The following is a 22366-nucleotide window of genomic DNA, read 5'->3' as shown; positions in this document are numbered from 1 at the left end:
TGCGAAAAACTACGGCATGCCGGTTCCGCAACACTTCATTATCGTTGCGGGGCCGGGCGTGCAGTGGTGTGGAAGCTCGGGGGTGACATAAGCGTAAATTATGCATTAGTTTAATAGGCCGATTATCAGCAGCCTAATCGGTTTCAGGGAACCACCCGGTACGCCAAACTTCATTATGAGTGTTTTCTTTTACGCTCCCTGCTGGGCGAGCGGGCACACTACTCTGACACACTGATAAGGAAGGATGGCATCGTCAGCAAAAGTTCGTGGCTTCATGGCTCTAGTTATTTAGCTCTAGACAGCTAACTCTACGGCATCCTACGCGCAGTGGAAAGAGGAAAAAGGCAGGGACTAAAATTATACAACTTTCCCTTTAGCTCCATTTCCTTCGTCCTGTTTTTAGCGCGCTGAAAAAAGATTACGGGTTTGATGAAAGTACAACTTAGATAAGGCATAAAATGGTAGCGTAATGGCAACAGCAGCAGCGATGAGAATGCAAAATACCATCGAGGATGAGGAGGAAAAATTATTAAGATTATAGTGTGTAAGAAGAGCTAAATAGCTCTAGAAAAGGATCAACTTTAAGATTATCCCATTATTAACCATTGGTGGGATTTTGCTTGCTGCTTTTAATAATCGCACTAGGGTACTACTAGGAACAGGAAGATAAAACATCTTTTTAGTTTGCTTTTTGTTATAAATTTATTTTTTTCTTCAAACGTTTTGTTACACAACACACAATTCTACAATTCTACACAATTCTCAAATTAGTAGCTTAACATAAGATACGCCCATCTTCTGACGACAATTCTGTTAAAAAATGTAATAGTTTGTTAATGAACCTTTCTTTATATTTTTTTATGCTTATTATTTGTAGGTCGCGGAAGAGCCAAATACGAGATGACGGTACGGTTAGCGAACGCATCGCACTTTGAGCTAAACGACAACGGCGAACATCAGCTGAATGAAAATACGGTGACGGTTCTGGAAAAACAGGTAAGTTGCATAACTTCGGGCGTAAACAGGGTATGAGGATTGGGACGAGATGCCGTATCTAGGTGTAGTAGGGAACGTAATATGTTGCCAACAGGTACGGGGTTCTCATTAAATAGAACAACGGTTTCTTGTTGGCATGCAACGTTATCATTTATTTTCTCGCGTATTATTTGTTGAAAAACTGTTTGTCAACACAGGGCACCATGTTCTCTACGGAATAAGGTGGCATATTTTAATTATTGCTTTAGCTGTTTGGTTCTATTATTGTGGAAGGTAATATTACAAAAGGTGCTGTGGCACTACAAATGTCCGTCTCATATTGTATATTTGAATAGTATAATAATTACATTACCTTTCTATATTATATTTTTTTACACTTCAAATTCATATTTTTACCACATAATTTACGTATTAGTGTGGCTTTTTTCCTCGATTTATAAACTCTACGTAGGAAACACTATGCTGTCTGTCAAGCTAAATCTGATAGGCTGCCCAAAAGCATACCCATCCGGGGATACCATTATCCTTATTAACTTTGTCGCGACCCCGTCAAAGAATGTTCTGCGTCAAATTACTGCGCTCCTCGTCGTTATCCTGAAGTGGCCCACCACCACCACCACTCAACGACTGACTGAACCGGTGTGGCGCATTAGCGATGGAGTTCAGCACCCGACGCACATTTACCCCAGCCCGGTCGTTCCACGAGTTTCGACGGCTGTTACGGTCGGTGCCAGATTCCTGAATAGTTGGCATCGTTCCCTCGCCACCGGGTACTCCACCACCCTGCCCGCCGGTCGCACCGGAAGAAGCGCCCGTGCTGTCGTTGTTGCGTCTTCTCAGCGAGCCTGTCGAGCGGAACGAACGCGACATTGGACGGAAGCGCCCGAGTACGGAACCGCTTCGATGTAGTCCATCGGTACGGCCGTCCCCGGTGGTAGCGCTGCCTTGCGTTTCCAGCAGCGAGGTAACGAGTTTCTCGAGTAGCTTTAAATCGGCTGTCGTCTTCGTGCTGGAGCCTATCCCGGTTGCCATAGGATTTCCAATTTGACCTCCATTGTTCGGTACTCCTGACGTCCCGGAAGCGGAACCGTGCCCAAAAAGGCGTTCGGCAATCTGGAAATAATGTTTGCAATTAGTAAGCTGGATGGATGATGCGAAGAAAGAAGGAAGATGGTAGTGCATCAACTTTTTGGGAAAGGCTAACTAACTCCATATCGGTTTAATGTAACACTTTTCAGACTTTAAAATTAGACTAATGTGGTATCCAGTATCCAATAAGTGAACCAACGGGTCAAATGGAATACGTCATGAGTGAGGTCATCTACCTGCTTTGAGATTCTCATTTGTCCTTGTTTTAATTACTATCGCTTTCAGTTTTCGGTATCGTTTTATTTAATATTATTGATGAGATGACGAGGTTGGCATCGTTGCACCCCTACCCTGGTGTGCCGTGCGAAGGTGGAAGTCAAATGTGTGGTCGGTCAGCGGTACACCGACTGCAATTAATTCCAATTCAAACACGATGAGCGGAACGTATCATCGCCACACCAAAACCAAGCGCTTTCAACGATTTTCCTATACAGCTCTAATCAACAAAACACACAAACTCGGGCACCAGGTTAATGATAGTTTCAATACTACCACCAGGCAGAGCAAGATACACGTGCGATGACAAATTTTCCACCCCTTCGTTTGTGCGGGTGTATTGGCACTGTCCCAACTGTGTTTTTGAATGTCCGTTGGTGTGTGTGTGCGCCTTTTACCTTCCCATCGATGAAAAAGCGGTGCTCGATGTTCGGCGATGGATTGAAAGCTAATTAAATTTTTACTCAAGCTCGGCTTAATTAGTCTTGTTAATAAAAGAGGTATGGACACGAGGGGATAGGTCCGAGGTTCAATCAAACGAAACCGTATCGTACCCTCATACATTGGCGATAGAAGAACATTAAATATATCTGCTACGAAGCTTGCAAATTTGATCTATTTTAGGTGGGTTTGGGGGATCGGGAATCAGTTAAGCGTGATCATAATGTCTTTCGTAATTTAAACTCTATCAATACACTCCACTCACACAAGTGATAAATTAGTTACGAAAGGGGGGTGCAAAAACGGGATGCAAGATGCGAAATGCGTGTGGGCACTGGTTGAAATTTCACACTATTGATTTCCAGCGGGATGCGAAATATGACTAATTAGCGATAAAAAAGAGTGAGCAATTACAACATTGCAATGGCTAATTGGAATGTAAATGGTCCTTCCGAAGTTGCATAGCAAACGTGTCACAATTCAATTGGCTCGTTTGTCTTGTTTGACTCCCAACAATACTTCAGTGTTGTGTGAGTTGCATATATTTAGGCGTTTAATTAGCGTTTTTGACTATGCAGTAGGCTACGCTATTTTAAAACAAGTCTACAAGGCTTTTAAAACAAGGAATGTGGCAAATAAATTGCATATGTTTCGGCGTTTAGAAAATTAAATTTGTTTTAATCTCAAACCAAACCGTAGCTTTCCCGCAGACTGTGCAAACCAACACCTCTACAAAAGAAATGTAAAAGAAGCACATGTTTGCAACCGTGCTGCCAACTGAAACAACTCCGACCAGTAGTAGGATTGTTTAACAAATTATCACTTTTTGACTAGCACGTGCTAAACAAAGTCGGCTTAGAGACGTGATTGTGTAAACTAATACCCAACACTGGGTAGTTCAACTACGGCACCACATTAAAATGCATCATTCGTCACCGTCGCTTGATAAGCGCGGCACCTACATGTGTGTGTGTGTTGTGCTTGACGTGCGTTCGTCCTTCACACGCGCGTACACGTGACACGAAGCCTGTCCAACTTTTCAAATTCATGCTCCACCACTGTCAACATTTCGCGTTTGTACATCGCGGCCCACGAATCCGTCCAAAACCATGTGCGTCTGCCACAAAAGACAATTGGCAAAATCTCGGGCACAACAGAAAGTGAGCTTTTAGTGAAATTTGTGTGTGTTTTTTGTGTATCGCATATTGTTGATTTCCACGATACGAGCTCGAGATACGAGTTTACTGCACACGTCAAGCGTCAAGCTGTGTGTGTGTGTAAGGGGTTTTTAAGCATCCCTCCCGTGAGATCCTCCATTTCCCCAGATGTGACCCACGAACTGTTACAGACGCACGGGATAAAATCTGCGCCTGTCAGATTGTGACCATGTACGCGTATGCTTCATGGCGCCAACTTACATGTCGCCAAATGTAACATTCATTTAAAAGAACAAAAAAAAAGTCGTCAGTATTTCTGAAAAGATGAAATGAAAAGTGTGCCATTTAAACTCGCCACACGTTCACTGCACGAATTTTTGATTTACTAATTTTTGTTATCTGGATTTTTCTCGGAATTGGATTTTTTGTGTTTTTATTTCGTTGCGTCATTTCAATGCTTATTGGTTGACAGTTAGTACAGCTGACAGTAATCTCTACAGATTCTTATGAAAAAGGCATTACCGAATGAACCAAAAAAGATGAAAGCGCTACATAAACTACGATATTTTTATCATTTTATGTTGTACAAGCTCCAACACAAAATAAACTTTAACGGGGAAAATAAACGCTCATAAACCCATCAAAACAGATACGAACCGGAAGACATTTCCACAAAGCTTTGCTGAGACGTGTAAATTATTCCTGCACCGATCTCGCGCCCAACATCAACCATGGCAGCTGTCACATATTGTTTCGTACGTAAGCCTTCAGTAATATTTGGTCGTTAGAAAGGAAAAAGAAGCCTTCATCTAAGTGTCAGATTTTTCTACGTGCAAGACATTTAAGGTCCCCGAATGTTGCTGTGTACTGTGTTCCGAATGTGTTTTTGTGCCGTACAAAAAAACACGTTGGCAAGTGTCGCATTAACAAAACAAAAAACCCTGGCGCCTTTGCGGAACTAGTCTGCAGCGCAAACGTGTACAGAAAACGTCGCTTTGCCGTTACAGCTGAAAAAAGCAAGAGAACAAAAAAAAAACACGTGTGTGGAGACAAAAAACAAAGCGTTACTTCGTTGCTTAGCCTCATTATTATTCCCAGACAAGCGGCACAAATGCCTGGGAATGTACGGAGCTAAAGCCCCTGCTGTACACTTGCCGAAAGCTTAGCAGATCTTCCTCGACGGCGAATGTAATGGGAAAAGCATAATAACGACTTGACAGCCACTGGCGGAAATATGAAATGTTAACTAGGAAGAATTCCCGGCCGTTCTCTTGTGGTTGCAGACATACACAAGATCAAAAAAATATAAAAAATAAAGCTTGCCTGGGGAAAGCAGTACATGAAAGTAGCCGTAGTATTAATGTACCGCTAACGAGGCACATGAACTGTTGGTTAGTTTTGAGCGGAGTAAAACAGGATATTCTCGCGGAAAGAAACTTGAGGATGTTTAAATATTTTTCTACCTCCAAGTGTACTAGTTTTCTACAAACTTAATGATGTATGTACTAAATTTTTCAACCATCGCATCTGTTCTACGCTACATTTGATGCGTTTGCTTCATTTTTCGGGCATGTGAAACCCATATCATTAGTATTTATTACGGTCTCATTTTTTTTTCTTGCGAGAACGTATCCAATATTCCTTGGTACGCTATGCCATACCATTCGTGTACGTCGTTGCGAGTTTATTTATGCTTTACATTGAAACTTCTCCACAGCGTTGTTATGAACTGCAAAAAAAACTAGTCAAAATACCACACCCAACATAAAGATCCTTTGGCGAAACTAAACAGTACACATACGCTGTTGAAACCGCTCTTCCCTTTTCACCTTTTTGGTCTGCCAACAAAACCCTCCAAACAGACTGGTGCAACACACATCCACATACACACATCTTAATTTTCAACCTTTCCAACAATTTTCTACGGGATGCTTACACTTTCGCTCTGCCCATGCTACGCTCAGAAGGGTAAAAATAAAAGTCAATGGCAACAACACTTGATGCAAACGGGGTTGATGTTTTCTTCACCCCGGAGCAGATTCGCCAACAACAACGGCTGCAACGCGCTCTCGGTCCGACCGTCCAACGATGCACACGTTTCGGGACGGATTGTGCATGCTGGCGTGTGCTCCCTGACTTATGCTACCACCCGTAAGTAACAATCCACTCTATAGTGCAACACAGGCAAAGCAAACACGACAGACAAACAAAATGCGAGGCTACGGCCGTAAACCGGTGCGGCCACAACCACCATTGCCACCGTCAGCGTGGAAGGAAGCAAAAGCCAAAATCAACATTTATCAGTTTGAGAGTGAAAAGCATGAAAAATGACAAACGAAGCTAAACATGAACCGTCCGTCGTTTCGCGTGCTAGCAATTGTCCGCGCGGCCCTAGTGCGGACATAAATCACGGACGAAGTGCGAAGAAAGGTTCCCCCTTCTACTGCAGCGACCATCCTGTTACGTCGTGTGTGTGTGTGTATGTGTGGAGTCTGATGGTCGATCATTTGTACAGCAGCTGCGGCCATGCGGCTGTGTGCACGAGGATATTTCCCTGCCAATCGGTTCACGGGCTTAGAAGCTCGACAGCCGCCAGCACAACACTTCTGCCCGAGCAAATCTGCATAATAAGTGCCGCAACCGTTTTTGGGCCCGTGTGGTGTGCAGTGCACTACACCCGGAGCACACTGAGTATAGGGTGAAGCTCGATGGGTTTTGCCCATTTTTCGCCCCCTTTCTTGAGCTTACATTCTCCCGAGGCAGTATCATTAGAGGGCTACAGCCAGCCAGAATCACCTTCGGAAGCGGTTTCTCCTTTGGGAAAGTGGGAGCAGAAGATTGTTGTTGTTCGTTCGGTGCGGTGCGGCGATGCCAACGATCTCTGCACCGACTTGATTGCAGAATAATAGAATTTTCCATCCCACTCGTAGGGCGGGCAGGATTGTTTTGTATGAGATATGTGAAGCATGTTTTCATTTGTTCGCTTCCAGCGATGTCTGTGTGTAAGCGGCGAATGTGAAGTAGCATTATTAACTTTACAAGCTACTTGAAATATATCTTGTTGCTTGGCATGAGAGGGCGGGGGGGGGGGGGTCTCTATTTAGCTTAAAGCGCGAGAAGCTCCCACTGATATTCATAGAAAAAAACGTGAAAATCACTGCTGCGTACTACAAGACCCCAGCACTTCAGGCCCCAGCGTAATGAACGGGAAGGATCAACAGCACGGTGCACCGGCTCACACGGCGAATATATCGTCCAAGCGTGGTGTCGAGGTAATTTGACTGGTTTTGCGATAAAACGTAGTGGGCTCCCAGCTTCGCCGATCTCAAGCCACTGGACTTTTATGTATGGTAATACATGTTGGCTAAGCAGAGAGAACATAAAGTTCACTATTGAGCAATTTAAGAAGATTTTTGACAAGTTCTGGGACGAGAGCTGGGACCAATGGACCAGGTGCGTGCCGCGTGCTTAAGAAGCGTCTTAAGCTCGTAATTCAAAACAAAGGGAGTGCGCTTCCCGCTAATATGTCATGAACGTTTTCAATAAACAAAGCATCCATAGGAATTGACTTGAATAGGTCTATCTTGTTTATTTATTTTTTAAACACATTCTGAAAGTGTATTCGAACTTATTGAACACCCTGTATAACCTATATAACAGGGATAACTGACTTCAAATCTTAATATCTTGTAACAGATTGAGCGTATTGTCATATAATTTTGCAAAAAGATTAACAACACTATAAATAATTTCGTAATGTATACGGTTTTTGCTAATTTTTGTTATTTTAATTTTTATATAACAAATCATTAATACCCATCGACAATATAAATGCAAAAAAACATTTTCGTCAATATAGTGTAGCCACATAAATTTTAGTCATAATGTGAGTTTTCAAAATGTATGATAAACAGCAGCTACTATTTTAAATATTATCTAAATGTCAGTATACGTTGTTTACATGAACCATTTTCAATTAAGCAACTTGTCTATATCAAATCTATGAATAACATTTAACTGTTGTTTTGCCGATTCAATGATAAAAAAAAGCAAAACAATGAAAACACGACAATAAATCAACTAAAATATATTAAAAATCATCATTTTCATCATTTTTTAGTTTGATTATATCTAATTACACTTTCCTGGGGCTCATGGCTATCGTATATGATAGATATCAAATATGTAAACAAAAAGTGCTTGGCCACCAGGGAAACATAAACAAAAATGATCTGCCAGTCAAAGTGTTAATCATTAATACAGTACTTATGTCAACATTATTGCATACCTTTAGGCGTTTATAGCCGATTTGGATTGAAGTGACGGATTTTGGCAAGCTTGCTGCATATTTCAAAATTTTATAAGCATAATTGCTACACGTATATTGTTGTATTAGCCATGTTATAATAATCTGTAACCCAACGGCAATGTATGGAATATATTTACTAAAAGATCTTATATTTTTTGTTATATCAATTCAATTTCAAACATTAACATTTTCATTCCTCTCGTTGAAAAATTGCCAACCGCTTGAATATTAATGATAGGAAAGTTTGCGAATATCTTAAGCAAAATAGCTTATGGCGCTGGCACCCACTTTGGCGTACCCCGTCTATCAAAACACCTCCCAGACTGGAGGCGTCGTACGGTTCGGATGCCTTTTCGATAATCACCGATTCTTCCCTGCCATAAGTCATACCCTACAAACCGGCTCTTCCTTGAAGGTTAGTTCATCGATACCAGCATTACCACCTTCGGTACGGGAGAAAAATCAGTCCCCTTGTCTGGGACAGCGATAAATCGTTCCACTGCAGCAAAGCCAAATTCGCTCTCACAGGTCTCAAGCATCCGTTCCGTGTACCGATCCGCCGGTATCGGTTACAGGTTACGGACCCAACACATTCTTCACCGAACGTTCAAACGACACAGCTGTCCAAAGCACAGCATCGGTACCAGAGCCAGCGCAAATCCCTCCACACCGGTAAAACTTTGGAATTTATCTCCAACGAATCCGCACCTGTGTGTGTGTATGTCGGGTCGGTTCCGAAACTGGGGACGACGGCTAGCTAAGCCTCGTACTGCTGCTTGGTCGCTTAATTTCACTCTCCTGGGCCGGCCCAGGACGGGGCAACTCGTGTATTACGAAAAAATGGAACTGACAGTGGAGTGGACTTACCTCGCCGGCTGCATTGCTGGAATAGCTCATCCGCTTGACCTTTCGATAGGTGTCATCGTCGACGGCTTCCTTCAGGGCTTGCTCGAGTGCATTCTCCAGATTCCGTGCCTTTGGGTCATTTTCCAGCTCGGCGTATCTGTTGGCAAGAAAAGCAATGGAAAGACAATGGAGAAAAGAAGAAGCAGAAAAAAGCGCCAACTCTTAACGGGAAAATGTGCAAAACCCGGAAATCCTCACAGATAGGAACCACAGGGGTCTGAAGGAGCCAAATGGAGGGCGGCTGTTGAAGAGTTTGGTGAAAATCGACCCGACAAATAACTTTCAACGAGTGAAACACACTCTGCCCCTTCGTTTCAGTTTGCTATCTTTTACGTTACGATATCTCCCGAGATGGCGTAGATGCATTGACCACTACGCCATACTGTTTTCCACCGCTTACGAACGTGGGGAAAAGTAAGTGGTAAGGAAAAGTGGAATCGCGCACTCGTGAAACGGCAGCAAGCGATTGCAAATATTTATTAACTTTTCAAATATGACTCCTCGAGCTGTTGTAACTTTTTTATCGCTTTTCGAGCACTTTGCGCCACTTGCCTCCGACCGTCCCGTCTTCTGGGCTTCCGAGAGAAGCTTTCCATCAAGCTAGACCGCCAGCAAAGCGTTTGTGAGTGATTGTTCGCCTTTCGAAACAATTGTACCAAGTGGGCGTGGGGAATGAGTGTAACTTTGAATCGGCATACGGTGTAAACATGAAAAGATCATTACGCAGTAAATTGTTTGCAAACTTATCATATTGCTCTAGCGCAATGTTTGATGTTTGTCAAAAGGGTGGTAATTTTCGATGGAAACGATAAAATCGTGAAACATGGGTCAAAATTGATGCTCGTTGTTTTTAATTAACAATTTGCGTTTTAAAAAAAGACACATGGGAATACGTGGAATACTTACGCTGACATTACATCCGCTTCACCTCCACGATTCCGGCGAATGGTGGTGCGATTTGCTGTACGTGCCGTGCGAATATCCGTCTCCCAGAATCTGTAATTAAAATGTCGACATGGCAAAATGTCGTTGAAAAAAAAAAACATTTAAGAATTTGTGGTGTAATTTGACAAAATAGTACATAATGGTTTCCCTACTTTCCGAACTGTTTCGCATACATTTATTTTTTTCGAAACAGTCAACAAAATGTGACTCTTCATCAACTTCTGACAAACGAACGCTTTAATTATAAAAGTGTTTAATGAAACGTCAAGTTTGAAAGTTTCTTTATGTTTGTTTTTTTTTATCATGCCTTCTCTTTTGCGGTTGAGCTTACTACCAATTACTGATCAATTTCCGTGCTTACTTTTCCTTACTCGCTAACCAATCCCCGGTAGCTCAAAGATCAGCCCGTGGGCGGCGAACAGTACCGACAAGCTGTTTCCGGTTTGTTGTGCAACCTGTTCTGCCCCATTCAATTTATCGTTCACGCGAAGGCGGACACACGCAAAAGCCACCTTTGGTCCCGAAAAATTGACATTTATTTATGTAAATTTACGCACTTCTACTCTCCCACGGGGAAAAAATGGCGGCTTGGTTTACACCGTCCACGGTAGCTAGCAGCAGCGTTACCGGTGGTGGTTAGGGAAATTTATTCAAACGCACTCATTCACCAAAAAATATGTTCTCTACCATCTTGCAACCGAGCAAGTGGGAAGAAACAATCATAAATATTAAAGTTTAGCGTAAGCACGTTGGCACGGCGTGTGGCCGTAAGATTCTGCTGTGTGATCTCCCTCAGAAAGCTGCGCCTGGTTTTGGTGTTTTTTCCAATTTCCTTTCATCCAAGTTTGGCAGTGGTTAACCAATGGAAAACAATGAATTTACCAACGGAACGGTTTCGTTAACTGATGACGGTGTATGTGTGAGAGAGAGAGAGAGGGTATAGCGTTTGTCGGACGTAAAAAACACGACCAACCTCTTCGCGGGGGTTGAACTTTGCACTCTTAAAGCAATGCAGCGCAAGATAAGAGGAAAGAAAAGGAAAAGCTCTGGGTGTAAGATGTCTGCTAGTAACGACCTGACTGACACCAGAATGGTAAGCTTGTTGAAGGCCACACCGAGCAAAAGGGAAGCTTGTCTAATTTTGAGCATCGTTTCATTTCGAACCCATTACTCGCGTACCGGTGTGCCAGTATCTGATCCACTGGTACTGGCACATCCAGCACTTGCACCAGTAGTCCTGAACATCCACGGCCAAGGGTTCCATAAACATGTCAAACCGTATTACGCTACCTTCCGCCCTTTAGTGCCATGAAGCGTAGCGGAGGCTCATTTCCATGTTGCTTTCGTCGCACAGCTTTTGCGGGGATCCGGGTAGAAAAGTAGAGCACGGTTCTCCTATCTTCAACAATCTACTCCAACTGTCCGGAGCCGGGCATGATAAGTTCTAATCTAGTTGATTATAAAGATTTTCCGCGCACGAGCGACACCGAAAAGGTGGGAACTGTGTTGGGAATCAGTAAAACCCACAAAAAAAATCTCAATCTGCTCTGTACGTTTTGTGCTTCATTCCTTGGATCGGGTTGATTTCAAGCGAGAAGACGTAGGCACACGCAATTTGGGGCCTCCTTTGTGCCTTTTCAGCTTCTTTTGTTATGCTCGGAGAAAGTGGTACTCGTACTAATCGGTTTCACTTTCACAAGTACACTCTTACACTCAGAGGTGATAAATGGGCAAGGCGTTTTATTTGGCAATATTATATGTGAATAAGTGCCTAATTTTGCCTTCTGGTGTGTTGTATTAGCGATCTTTGCATCTTTTTTCTTTGCAGCAGGTCCTAACGGAGCATGTATTTTCCGTGCTTTGTGGGAATAATCGGGACCGTAATCGATGAACTCTAGCTAACGGAAACGGTGGTTTAACCGCTGTTAGCAGACACTTTATGTGTTTCTTTCTTCTTATTCTTCTTCTTATTCTTCTTATTCTTCTTCTTCTTTTTCTTCTTCTTCTTCTTCATCTTCTTTTGGCTCATCAACCGGTCAATTCTGCCAAGGCCTGTCTGTACCACTTGGCTTTCAGTGACTTATTGTTTTCCCCCCATATCAGGATAGTCAGTCCTACGTATAGGGGCATAGTCTATTTGGGGCTTGAAACCATGACCTACATGTTTTTAAGTTGTACGAGATGACGACTGTACCACGAGACCGGCTCTGTTGCCTTACTTAAAGTTTAAAAATATTTATAGCATCTATCATGTTTCTCCCAGATAGTCGCAATTCGCTCTTAATACATTTCTTTTTTTTTGCATTTATTATGCAAATTTCTCTTTTATTAGAGAACAACTGCAATAGTTCAGTTTTTTCGCATACCAAGTAGCTTTTGAACAGGATTTATATTTTTCTGCTATTTGTATATTATTTTTAATGTTTTGACAACACATATTGTTAGCGACAGTTCAGTTTTGAATATAGAAATGTCATTCTGTGTTAGAGAAAATATTCATCTAATATTATACCTTGTAATCTTTACGACTATTTGGCTCATGGTTTTATATGAAGTACTGGGCGATCATGTTTCATGCAAATTGTTGTAATTTTTTTAAAAAATCCGTAAAATTTTCTTGTTCCAATTCATGGCAGAAATTAAAACCATGCGCATATTTATGTTTTTTTGTTTGGTTTTGTTTTAACTGTAATCATACAAAAAAGGTGGCAAAATAGATACTCAGGTATTAAAAAGATTAAAAATAGTATAAACATGAAACCATATCAAATCAAAACTAACCAAAGCTGGTAATCGCCAAAACAAACCACAAAACAACTATAAAACCATTCATTTTGCATATACCACTTATTTGAACATCGAGTTTTTTTTTGTAATACACTTAAACTACACCTTGCGTAAAAAGTGTATAACCATTTCGAAACAAAAAAGCAAAACCCCATTCTGTGCATTAATTTTCATCGCAAACATTTCACCACAAAACACGGCGCTTAAAACAACATCGGACACACACGGACACACTCCCTCACTTTCCACAGACCGTCGAGTCGGGTTTACTGACTTCATCGCTTTCCACTAAGCGTCTGGCACTGTTGGTCAACCCTAAACAGAAGGCGAATAATATGAACACATTCATAAATGCTCGGTCTGTTATGATTTCCCATCTCATGGTAAATCCTCAGCAGAAATCCATGTTTTTCCACTACAACAAAAAAACAACTGACTAAAGAGACTAAAAGCTACTTTTGTGTTGATTTTGCACCATAATCTCCACCCGGTAAAGCTTCCCCCTACAGCAGTGGTTCTCTTTTTGCTACGCATCGCACGTTTTTCCTACCTTGAACAGCGTGGCGTACATGCGATTATCGTTGTAAAAACAAATGAAAATTATTTTTCAACCGTTGTTTGTAAAAAAAAACAAAAACACAGTGCAGGGTTTGTCTGTTGTATAACTTTTTATTACCCAAAGTGAATGGTTCGAACACTTCCTAAAGTTGCATTGCTCTCGGACAGTGTAGGATAGTAGGTTTGTGTAATTGGCAACAATGAACAAACCTTTTTGAGCAATTCATTTTCATCGCCCGAAGGGCAAAGCAAAGCAACGCGAATAGCTGCGCGTGAAAACTATCAGCGAAATGGTAAATAGAATTCCGGAACATTTCAAACTGAATCATCAATTAAAAATGAGTAATAAAAAAAGAGATGTAACAGGCAAAATGTGCATTGCAGGAAACGAAAGGAGCGAATTGTGAAACACCTTCCCTCGGGGTAATTTTACAATATTCAATTTTTGCGAAAAGCGAAAGCAATGACCATACACAAGCGACTGAATGCAAAGCGCAGAGCAGACCGGTAAAAAACCGTTATTTAGTCTGCAGAAGGAGCCACAGTAGCACTGTATCCTCTTTGGCTACACCAGCGTATCCATTGCAGTGATGATTGGGATTGAAAAAAGGGCTTCTTTTTTGCTCCGTGCATGTTGTGCAACGTGCGCTAAATGACTGTAGCTACCACCAGTCACGCAGCCGGCCGGAGCCAATTATTTTACACCCATTAGTTTTTCATCTCATCGACGGTTGATTGTGGGGCCCTTTTTCCTTCCCGTCTCTCATTCTTTTTAACTACGCCCTTTCAAAGTTGCATAGTTGCAGTTGCATTCTTGGCAGTGTCTAGTAACACGTAACTCGTACAGCTCCAGCTTCTATACCGTTGACTGTGGCACCTGGTGCGCACTACTGTTGCTGTATGTTGATACGTAGTAGTTCAATCGATTTGGCAATCTCGTTTTATTTCTATTGTCGCCAAAATTGTGGACAAATCGAAAGGTTTTTTCAAATGTGTTTCAATAGAAACACGTTAGCACTTCCTTTTCCTTTTTTCCGATAGGAATTTCGTTCAGTTTTTATTTCTTTTAATTCATTAAGTCAAAATTGTGGAGGATTTTTTAAAAGTATTTTTAATAATCTCTTTGTATGTAAATAAAATAACACTATATATTCATTCTTTTTTTTAAATAAAATAAATGCAATAGTACAAAACATGTTTTCAACAATCTATTTTTCAGCTGACATTTGAGCCTTTTCATAGCAATTCATTATCAGTTGAAATTCAGAATTTTAATATCTCTCTTTTACTCTCTAATTGCAAAAAACGAAACATTAAGTGTAAATAAAATAAATTATACTTAAACGATCACCGAAGTTAAAGCTCGCCATTATTTATTTAAAAAAAACAACACTCTCTGTCGATGACTCTTTAAACAGCAAATAAATCGTTGCTGAACCAAAAGGAACGATATAAATCGGTATTTTGTTTTATCAAACCGAGAACAAAGAACATTACACCACGCCAGGAAGCTTCAAATTAACAAAAAGCAAGAAATCATTAAATTAACTGCCATCCAGCAGTAGCAAAAACAGATCTGGACGACAGTTGACCGTAACACCCCCACCACGGGATAAATAATAATGAAATGCTGAAAGCTTAAAAATGTGGTCTTTACCATCGGGTTTCCAACCCACCCGGGCGTACTTACCGGCGCAGATCCGGGCTGGAGGTGTACGGTGCGGCCACCTCCTTTATCTTCAGCACGATGATGGCGGTAATGAAGATGCAAATAACGTTGATCACCGTCAGCAGACCGGAAACGATGCCGTTAATTAGAAACTCCGTGGGAATGTAATTGGTGTAGATGAATTCGTAGCTGGAGTTGCCACTGTACAGCTCACCCTTCAGGTGGGGCATCTTGATGTCTTCCTCCTTGTAAATCAGCCAGATGCAGGCCAGTGCCCAGAAAAGTCCCTTGGGAAAGTATGAGAGGAAAGCGGTTTTTTGTGTGTGTTTTGTTTTAATTATAATTTAAAATAGACAATAAAGAAAACATTATTGAAAGTAATTAAAGAATGAACTATAGCCGGTTTGGAAATCGACCTCTTTCTACCATCGCCCCAAGAGAAGCAAGTTCAGTGATTTTTGAATGCAGTTTTAATTGCATTAAGAAAACTGAAGCTTTCATTTTTTCACTACGCGATAGAAAGAGCTTTGTTGCTGGACGCAACAATATTTGTTGCTCGATAGCAATATAAATGGCGAATTTCATATGAAAATTACATCGCACAATGCCTATTGCACTACAACATCGCAAATAATTGCTTGCCCTCAACATGTCGTAAGCATTCCACACTCGGTTACCAAAACACGACCGAACATGCTTGTGCTTCACACATATTGGCACGCAAGCATTAGTCGTTTTTGAAAGGTCACTGTTTGGAATGCTGCAACCTAATAACCCCACCACCAACAGCAACAACAACAACAGCGGCAAACAGGAAGCACCCCCAGGAACTTGTCAAATTTTCAGTAGAGCGTACACATCCTCACACGCCAACCAAACGGGGCGGCCTTTACACGCCGATAAAACTTTACGATCTCCGGCCAGCGGAATGGGCACGATAGCGAGGTGTAGCATAAGTCAAGAGAGCAAGATACAAAACTATGGTCGTAAAATTAATGTTCCCTTAAAACGCCATACCCGTGGTCTCGTGCTCTCGTGCTCTCGTGGCCTTGTGTTGAAGGACGCTCCAGGGAACGCGTCGTAAAACGCCTAAAGCTACCCTTTTGCATAGGGAAATCTGCTCGCGATGTATCAAGCAGAGGGCTTAGCAGCGGATCATCACTCAGGAAGCTGGTTGGTAAAAGCTGTCCCTTTTAAACCCCTTTCTTCCGGCGCCGTTATCAGCCACTTTCCGGTGTCCGAGGGGTTGGTGGGCGGTGTACATCAAAGTTTGGTGGAAAGTTTTCAATCCAACACGCACCGAAAGCAAAAGCTGACACAATTTGATGTCGCATCCGCATTTCAATAGAATATTTGCTCTCCAATCGGCAGGCGTCGGTGATGACGATGATGATGATGATGCTGCTGCTGCTGCTGCTGGTCGTCGTCAGCAAAGATGATGATCATCCTCTTGCGGAAATCGTTGGATTCCGCCATCGAGCGGCTGAAACTTTGCTCAACAATTGGGGGGGAAAGCACCAAGTGGGACGGCTATTAAAACGGGAAAATAAAATCAAATGCGCGCTTGCTTGGTTGTTTCGGGATGGGTGAGGAGAATGCCCAGTCGTACCGTTGCCGTTGGTTGAGCCTATTTGCTGGTGAAGGTCGTTCGAGACCCCCCCCCTCAAATGTTGGGCCGATAACGATTTCCGTTCGGTACGCGCGATGCTTCCCCGGCTCAGTCTCATTTCGCTGGCTAGTTCAATTTAAAGAACCAAAGCCCATAATTGTGTTCCAAGTGCTGCTGGATGGGGACGCGCGGCCCCGGTAATGGTGTGCTAAAGAATCGTAATATTTTTCCGTCGTCCGTTTATTGTAATGATTTTTGTATAATTGCTTCCGTCGAGGGATGCTTTCCACTAACACCACCCACTGAGTGGGGGACAAGAGAATCGTTTCAGTTGAAATGTTGGCAATTGCCACAATTTCCACAGCATTCTGAGAGCAATAGCGAAATCGCAATGATGAAAATATCCTTGAATTTCACATTTGCCAATCGATCCAATGTTGGAGATGGGTTTTATCGTATGCTGATAATTAAGAGAATGGCTCGGGAAGGCGAAAGATATTCTAGAAAGAGTTTATTATTGAAAGGAGGATGTTATAAAGCAACCAAATTAGAAGAAAATGAATTTTAATTACAGTGCTAATTATTATTTACCAGACTTTTGACCATCGGGCAAATTCCGTTAGCTAATAAATTCATTAAAAATACCATTATTAGCTCAGTTAAAATCAATTATATTCGGTCATAGAATTTGAAATACCGATAATTATTGCATTTTAAGTACCGCGAAACGCCATCAAGCTGCTCATATATTCCCGTTCTTGTATGCCATTTTTCTCATAAAATAATGTTCCCGAACACTTCCCACGCTCAATTCCAGGAATATTCTAGCAATCGCAGGTAGCCCCATTTCAAAGGCACGGGGCCTGCCGGGTATTGTCGCTCATAAAATCTCATAATCCCTAATGAATCTATTAACACCTCAGGCGGGAACTCACCACCCCTGTCGTATGCCATTTCAGTTCGCGCTATCAATAGGTATCGCAAAACTTCTCCAATTCAATTGTACCGCTTCAGGGTATAGGAACGTTTTAACGTACGTTGCAATTCGGCATTGTTCACCTCTAATGACAGGATGCATCTAATGGTCCCTGCAAAGCACACCATGCTCTGTCAATGTCACACCAAAATGTATTGCAAAACCAATCCCTGATCGCGTTCGTGGAAATGTAGTCATGCACTACGGACGGGCTTATAGGACGGCCCATACGACGGTATGTCGACGCTTTCGGGCATCGGGTGCTTTTGATCCTTTCGCAAACTCGTGTAATCGATTGCCTTCGATTCGCCGGTAGCGTGACGGGGAAATGTTACCGAGACCGTACCTTGCCGATTGTACTTTCGACACATGTTTGTAACGGAAATGGAGCATCATTATTGGGCGCGCGCGCGCTGAAACTGTTGCATCTCTCTGGACTCTCTGGACCAGTGTGCTGTACCGTTACGTGTTAGGTAGTCGGGTAGAATGGGTTCAGTTTGATTGCGTCCATACTTACACAGTTCACGACCGGTGGTAACAGCGAAGCGGAAATTGCAACACCTATCAATGGTCCGGCTGACCCCTGGAGCAGTGCCACTGCTACGCCGCTTCCGGACGTTAGCGCCCAAAGGATGCCCATCCACAGGGAGCGTGCGTTGCCACTGGGGTGAGGTGAAAGGAAAATATGAAGAAAACGGTTCAATAGTTCTTATTGTGCTCGTTGCCTGTAAATAATTGCAAACTGCGATGGATTATGGAGTAATGCAATGAACCAATTTCAGTTCAGTTAATGTAAAGTAAAATGAGAACGAAAACTTCCAACGAAAATCAGGAACCGATTTGAAATAGCGATGCAGCAACGCAAATGTTTAAACGCATTGGAAACGTTTTAGCATATTACAATCAAAATTCTTAACCATATCAAAATAATCTTTTTTATAATTGATTAAATCAAAAATACACTTAGTTTAATCTCTTTTTGAATTCTCTTATTATTTTTACCTTAGTCCGATACAAACAAATTTTTGGGTTAGTTAATCTTAATTAATTTGTGATTTTATTCTATTAATAAATTTTAACTAGCATCACATTGAGAATGTTGGTAATGGGGTCCTTTCTGTTTTAAGTTGGTAGGCTGAAATTTCAGCCTGTCAGCTGTTTGCATTGTATAGCAGTTTTCAAGCAGCTATCTAAGTGCGTACAACATACAGGTGGGCTTATCCCAAGATGTATGAATTTAGAAGCCTAATTTTTATCGCTTCTGCTTCTGAATGAAGATTTTTAGAGTGTTTTGTGAATTCGTCAAGCCTCCAGAAAGCTTGTTAGAACAAAAATGTTCACCCATCCTGTCAAAAAGTGATATTCAAATTTGGTTATAAAAATACCACCTGAACTACATACACTTTGATCCTGGATTCCATCACCAGATCTCTTTAAAGCACCTTGGGATAAATGTAAACACCACCTTGTTTTGTCATTTTTCGAGCAGGTACTCGAATCTAATTCTAGCTTTGAGGCTAGAACAATCTAGACTGAGATTTGCAGGCTAGTTTTGTGTGTAGTTTTGTATGGAGTGTTTACATGATTTCAGCCTCCAACAGTCAAACTCCATACAAAAAATTAACTAGAATCGTGAAGGGCCGCAATATTTGGTTACCAAAGACTATAGCAATAGCGAATCTCGAATAATAGCGTAAGTCGAATTTCGAGGTTTTCAGTCAAATTATAGCTAATGTTCGTATGATTTTGCTTGGTAGGTGGTAGGAAGGTTTTAGCCACTAAATTAGTTATTTGATCTCAATAAAACTGAAGATGACAATTTTAGACCTTTAAAAATGTTTTTTAAAACTCGACCAAAAGGAAATTTATTTTACATTTGTGTCAGATTGTCAGATTAGTACAATCTGTCAAATGTAGAAAATAGCGTATAGCGAAATTGCGTACATTGATTATGGCGTATATCGGGGAATACCTGTATTTCATACTAAGATAATTTTTTATAACATAACAACAACAATAACTTTTTTTTAAAGCTAACACTATTTTTTATTTTTGTAAGGTTTTTAAGTGAAATATAATCTTGATACAACAGCCCAAGTGAATTGATTATTTAAAAAATTCTCCACGAATCGTTTCAAAATTGTTTTAGTTCACTTATATTGCATGCAAAAAACAATCTCATCTGCTTTATACAAAACATCAAACTATTTAATCAGAAATAAATCGTTCCATTTAATCGCTTCCACATCACGTCGTTTGCCCTCTAATTGCTGGGTTACATCTCAACCACAACAACATTATCAATTAACTAAAACCACACGCAATCAATGTGTTAATCGTTGCACAATAATTACAATTAAAGTTTGCCGTAACAACACACACACAAAAAAACTCACACGCTCTAATCCAATCGAAATCACGCATGTTTCTAATTTAATTTACCACCTCGTTGCTACCGAACTGCACACAACCTCAATCGATGAACGGCTAAAACGCTCAGCCCAGAAAAAACAGGATATTTCATCGCCACATTTTAAGCGAAACCCACCAAAGGCAACCCGTCGACATCATCAGAGCGTACTCGGTGTGTGTGTGTATTTATTTTCCATTTTTTAACCGAAACAAAACCCACCAAACCAATGCGCAGAAACTCTGTGAAGTGGGATTTTGGAAAGGAAAGAAAAACCATCAAAACATTACGTGGTAGGGGAGATGCCGGGAGGATCTATTCCCCAACGGATGAAGAGGGCTTTGGCACAGGTGGGAAAGCGCTGTGATTTGAATATTTCTATTTAGGTGTGTTCGCACAATGTAACACACACACACATACACACATTTCTGTTCGCTCTTCCTTGTTTTCCTCTAGCTCATTTCCGATGGGTTTTGGTTTCCGGTAACCGGGTTGCCGTTAGGGTACCGGTTTGAATATTGGCAAAAAAATGTTAAAAATACCATAAATGCTCCTTTTTTGTGTGTAAGTGTGTCTGTGTGTATGCATGAGCGCTATATTTTGCTTTAATTAATTCATCTCAAAATACCCACCGGATAGTAGCGGTGAAATGATTTCTGTGATTTGTGCTGTTTGCTTGTTTTCGAATATTTAGCAACCATTTCGCTTGCTTTCATTCATTACATTTATGCCGTGCCATTTTTGTTTCCTCTTAATCGTTAGTAACTTTGCTACGGGCGTAGGGATGTTGGGTGAGTGTGTTCTGGAGCGTAGTAACGATGAATTTGTAATTCATTATCATTGTGCCTGCTCTCCCCGTATCTGTGCTGTGCTGCCCATATTACGCTGATGCATGATTCCAGACAAACGCGACACGTGATACGCGGATAGCGCACAATTGTGCAAATGTTGAAGGCAAGCCGAAAAGAGAAACAAACGTTCATACACAAAAATACACCTTCACTTACCGGCCCTTCATTTCCTCCGTTGGGAAATCGCCAAACCCCCACGGCATCTCCGTCGTACCGAGTATCAGCCCGAAAATGAATCCGAACAGGATCGAGATGAACATGCCGAGGGCGAGCGCTGTGAAGCCAACTTTCTGCGCCCGTGATGTAACGGAAGGGCCCCGGGAAAGAAATGGAAAGAAGATAACATTTAAATTGAAACACCAATGGTCCGTGGACACGTTCTGGGTAGCAATTAGCAAAGGGCGCACCAGGCAGTACAGTGCAACGTTCGGTTATGTAAATATTTTACTGGAATTTGTACGAACCGGGCAGGATCGAGCCCTCGTATAGCACTCGTATAGGAGTATAAAGTACCGAATAGCGTGCGAGAGAATGCTGCAGAATGGGTGGGAGCGTAAGCAAAAACACGGAATTAATCACTGGTCGAACCTGGTACTCGGGGAGCCTTCGGAAGTGCTCTTGATGTGCGGGAATGGGTGATGAATGTGTTGTTTGCTTTTTTGACATTCAATTTACCCAAATCGCAACACGACTCTCGTGCCATTTGCTGTCGCCCTTTTGGTACACTTTTTTGGATGTGCAATGGGAATTTATAAGTCGTATAAGTCGTTATTTTTATCGATGTATTGGAATACATGAGGTACATGAGGTCGAATTTTATGATGAGGTGTTTTAAACTTTTATTGTAGACTTTACTGACAATGAAAATAAGTTTGGCAAATTTTTTATGATGTCACTTTTAAGATGCGATTGGTCAATAAGACGATAAGAATTTTTTTTTCCATATTCAGTCGCATAACACATTATCATTAACAAATAATTGTGGCCATATGTTCCCCCTTCATAGTTATTGGTGTGATGATTATGTATATCTCGTTGTACTATGATTAGCTGCTGCTAAAATACATGCTAAAATATAATAGAATATGAATATGAAATATGATTAAACGGCAGTTTTTTAAACGATTGGATAAATTCATAAGCAACGTTTTACTCAAGATATTCTAATTGAATGACACATGAGCTGGTGCGTGTAATCCAATGTGCCATTCCAAAATTTTAACAAAAATATATAAAACATCCATTTTACTTTAGGAAAAGAATCCATTTTACGTTTGTATCGATCTTTATACATCTTTCAGTCATCTTGCACCTTTTAACTTATGTTTAATATGTTCCTATTCCTACATGAATCTACTTAAATTAGTGCTTGTAGGCTATGTAAGGT

At 41.4% G+C, this 22366-nt stretch overlaps 3 protein-coding genes across 8 annotated transcripts in view; 2 read left to right on the top strand and 1 right to left on the bottom strand.

Annotated features, from left to right (window-relative positions):
* The window catches only part of LOC120956499 (protein obstructor-E), a 216559-nt gene that overhangs the window by 38972 nt on the left and 155221 nt on the right, over positions 1 to 22366 (top strand). The gene's annotated exons all lie outside the window — the stretch shown is intronic.
* The window catches only part of LOC120956508 (uncharacterized), a 208100-nt gene that overhangs the window by 87612 nt on the left and 98122 nt on the right, over positions 1 to 22366 (top strand). For both annotated transcript variants that reach the window (XM_049608105.1, XM_040378010.2), the window contains exon 6: positions 878 to 996. In XM_049608105.1, coding sequence (XP_049464062.1) covers positions 878 to 996 — 119 coding nt within the window. The remainder of the gene's footprint in view (positions 1 to 877; positions 997 to 22366) is intronic.
* The window catches only part of LOC120956509 (uncharacterized), a 37144-nt gene continuing 15812 nt past the window's right edge, over positions 1035 to 22366 (bottom strand). For all 3 annotated transcript variants that reach the window (XM_049608116.1, XM_049608117.1, XM_049608118.1), the window contains exons 8-13: positions 21136 to 21269; positions 18236 to 18380; positions 15155 to 15420; positions 10081 to 10170; positions 9136 to 9271; positions 1035 to 2109 (exon numbers count right to left, since the gene is read on the bottom strand). In XM_049608116.1, the coding sequence (XP_049464073.1) occupies positions 1546 to 2109; positions 9136 to 9271; positions 10081 to 10170; positions 15155 to 15420; positions 18236 to 18380; positions 21136 to 21269 (1335 nt within the window). In that variant the 3' untranslated portion in view covers positions 1035 to 1545. The remainder of the gene's footprint in view (positions 2110 to 9135; positions 9272 to 10080; positions 10171 to 15154; positions 15421 to 18235; positions 18381 to 21135; positions 21270 to 22366) is intronic.

Source organism: Anopheles coluzzii, chromosome 3 (assembly GCF_943734685.1).
Source record: "Anopheles coluzzii chromosome 3, AcolN3, whole genome shotgun sequence".
NCBI lineage: Eukaryota > Metazoa > Arthropoda > Insecta > Diptera > Culicidae > Anopheles > Anopheles coluzzii.
Note: the sequence above shows the minus strand (reverse complement) of the source record. Positions and strands in the feature narration are given on the sequence as shown.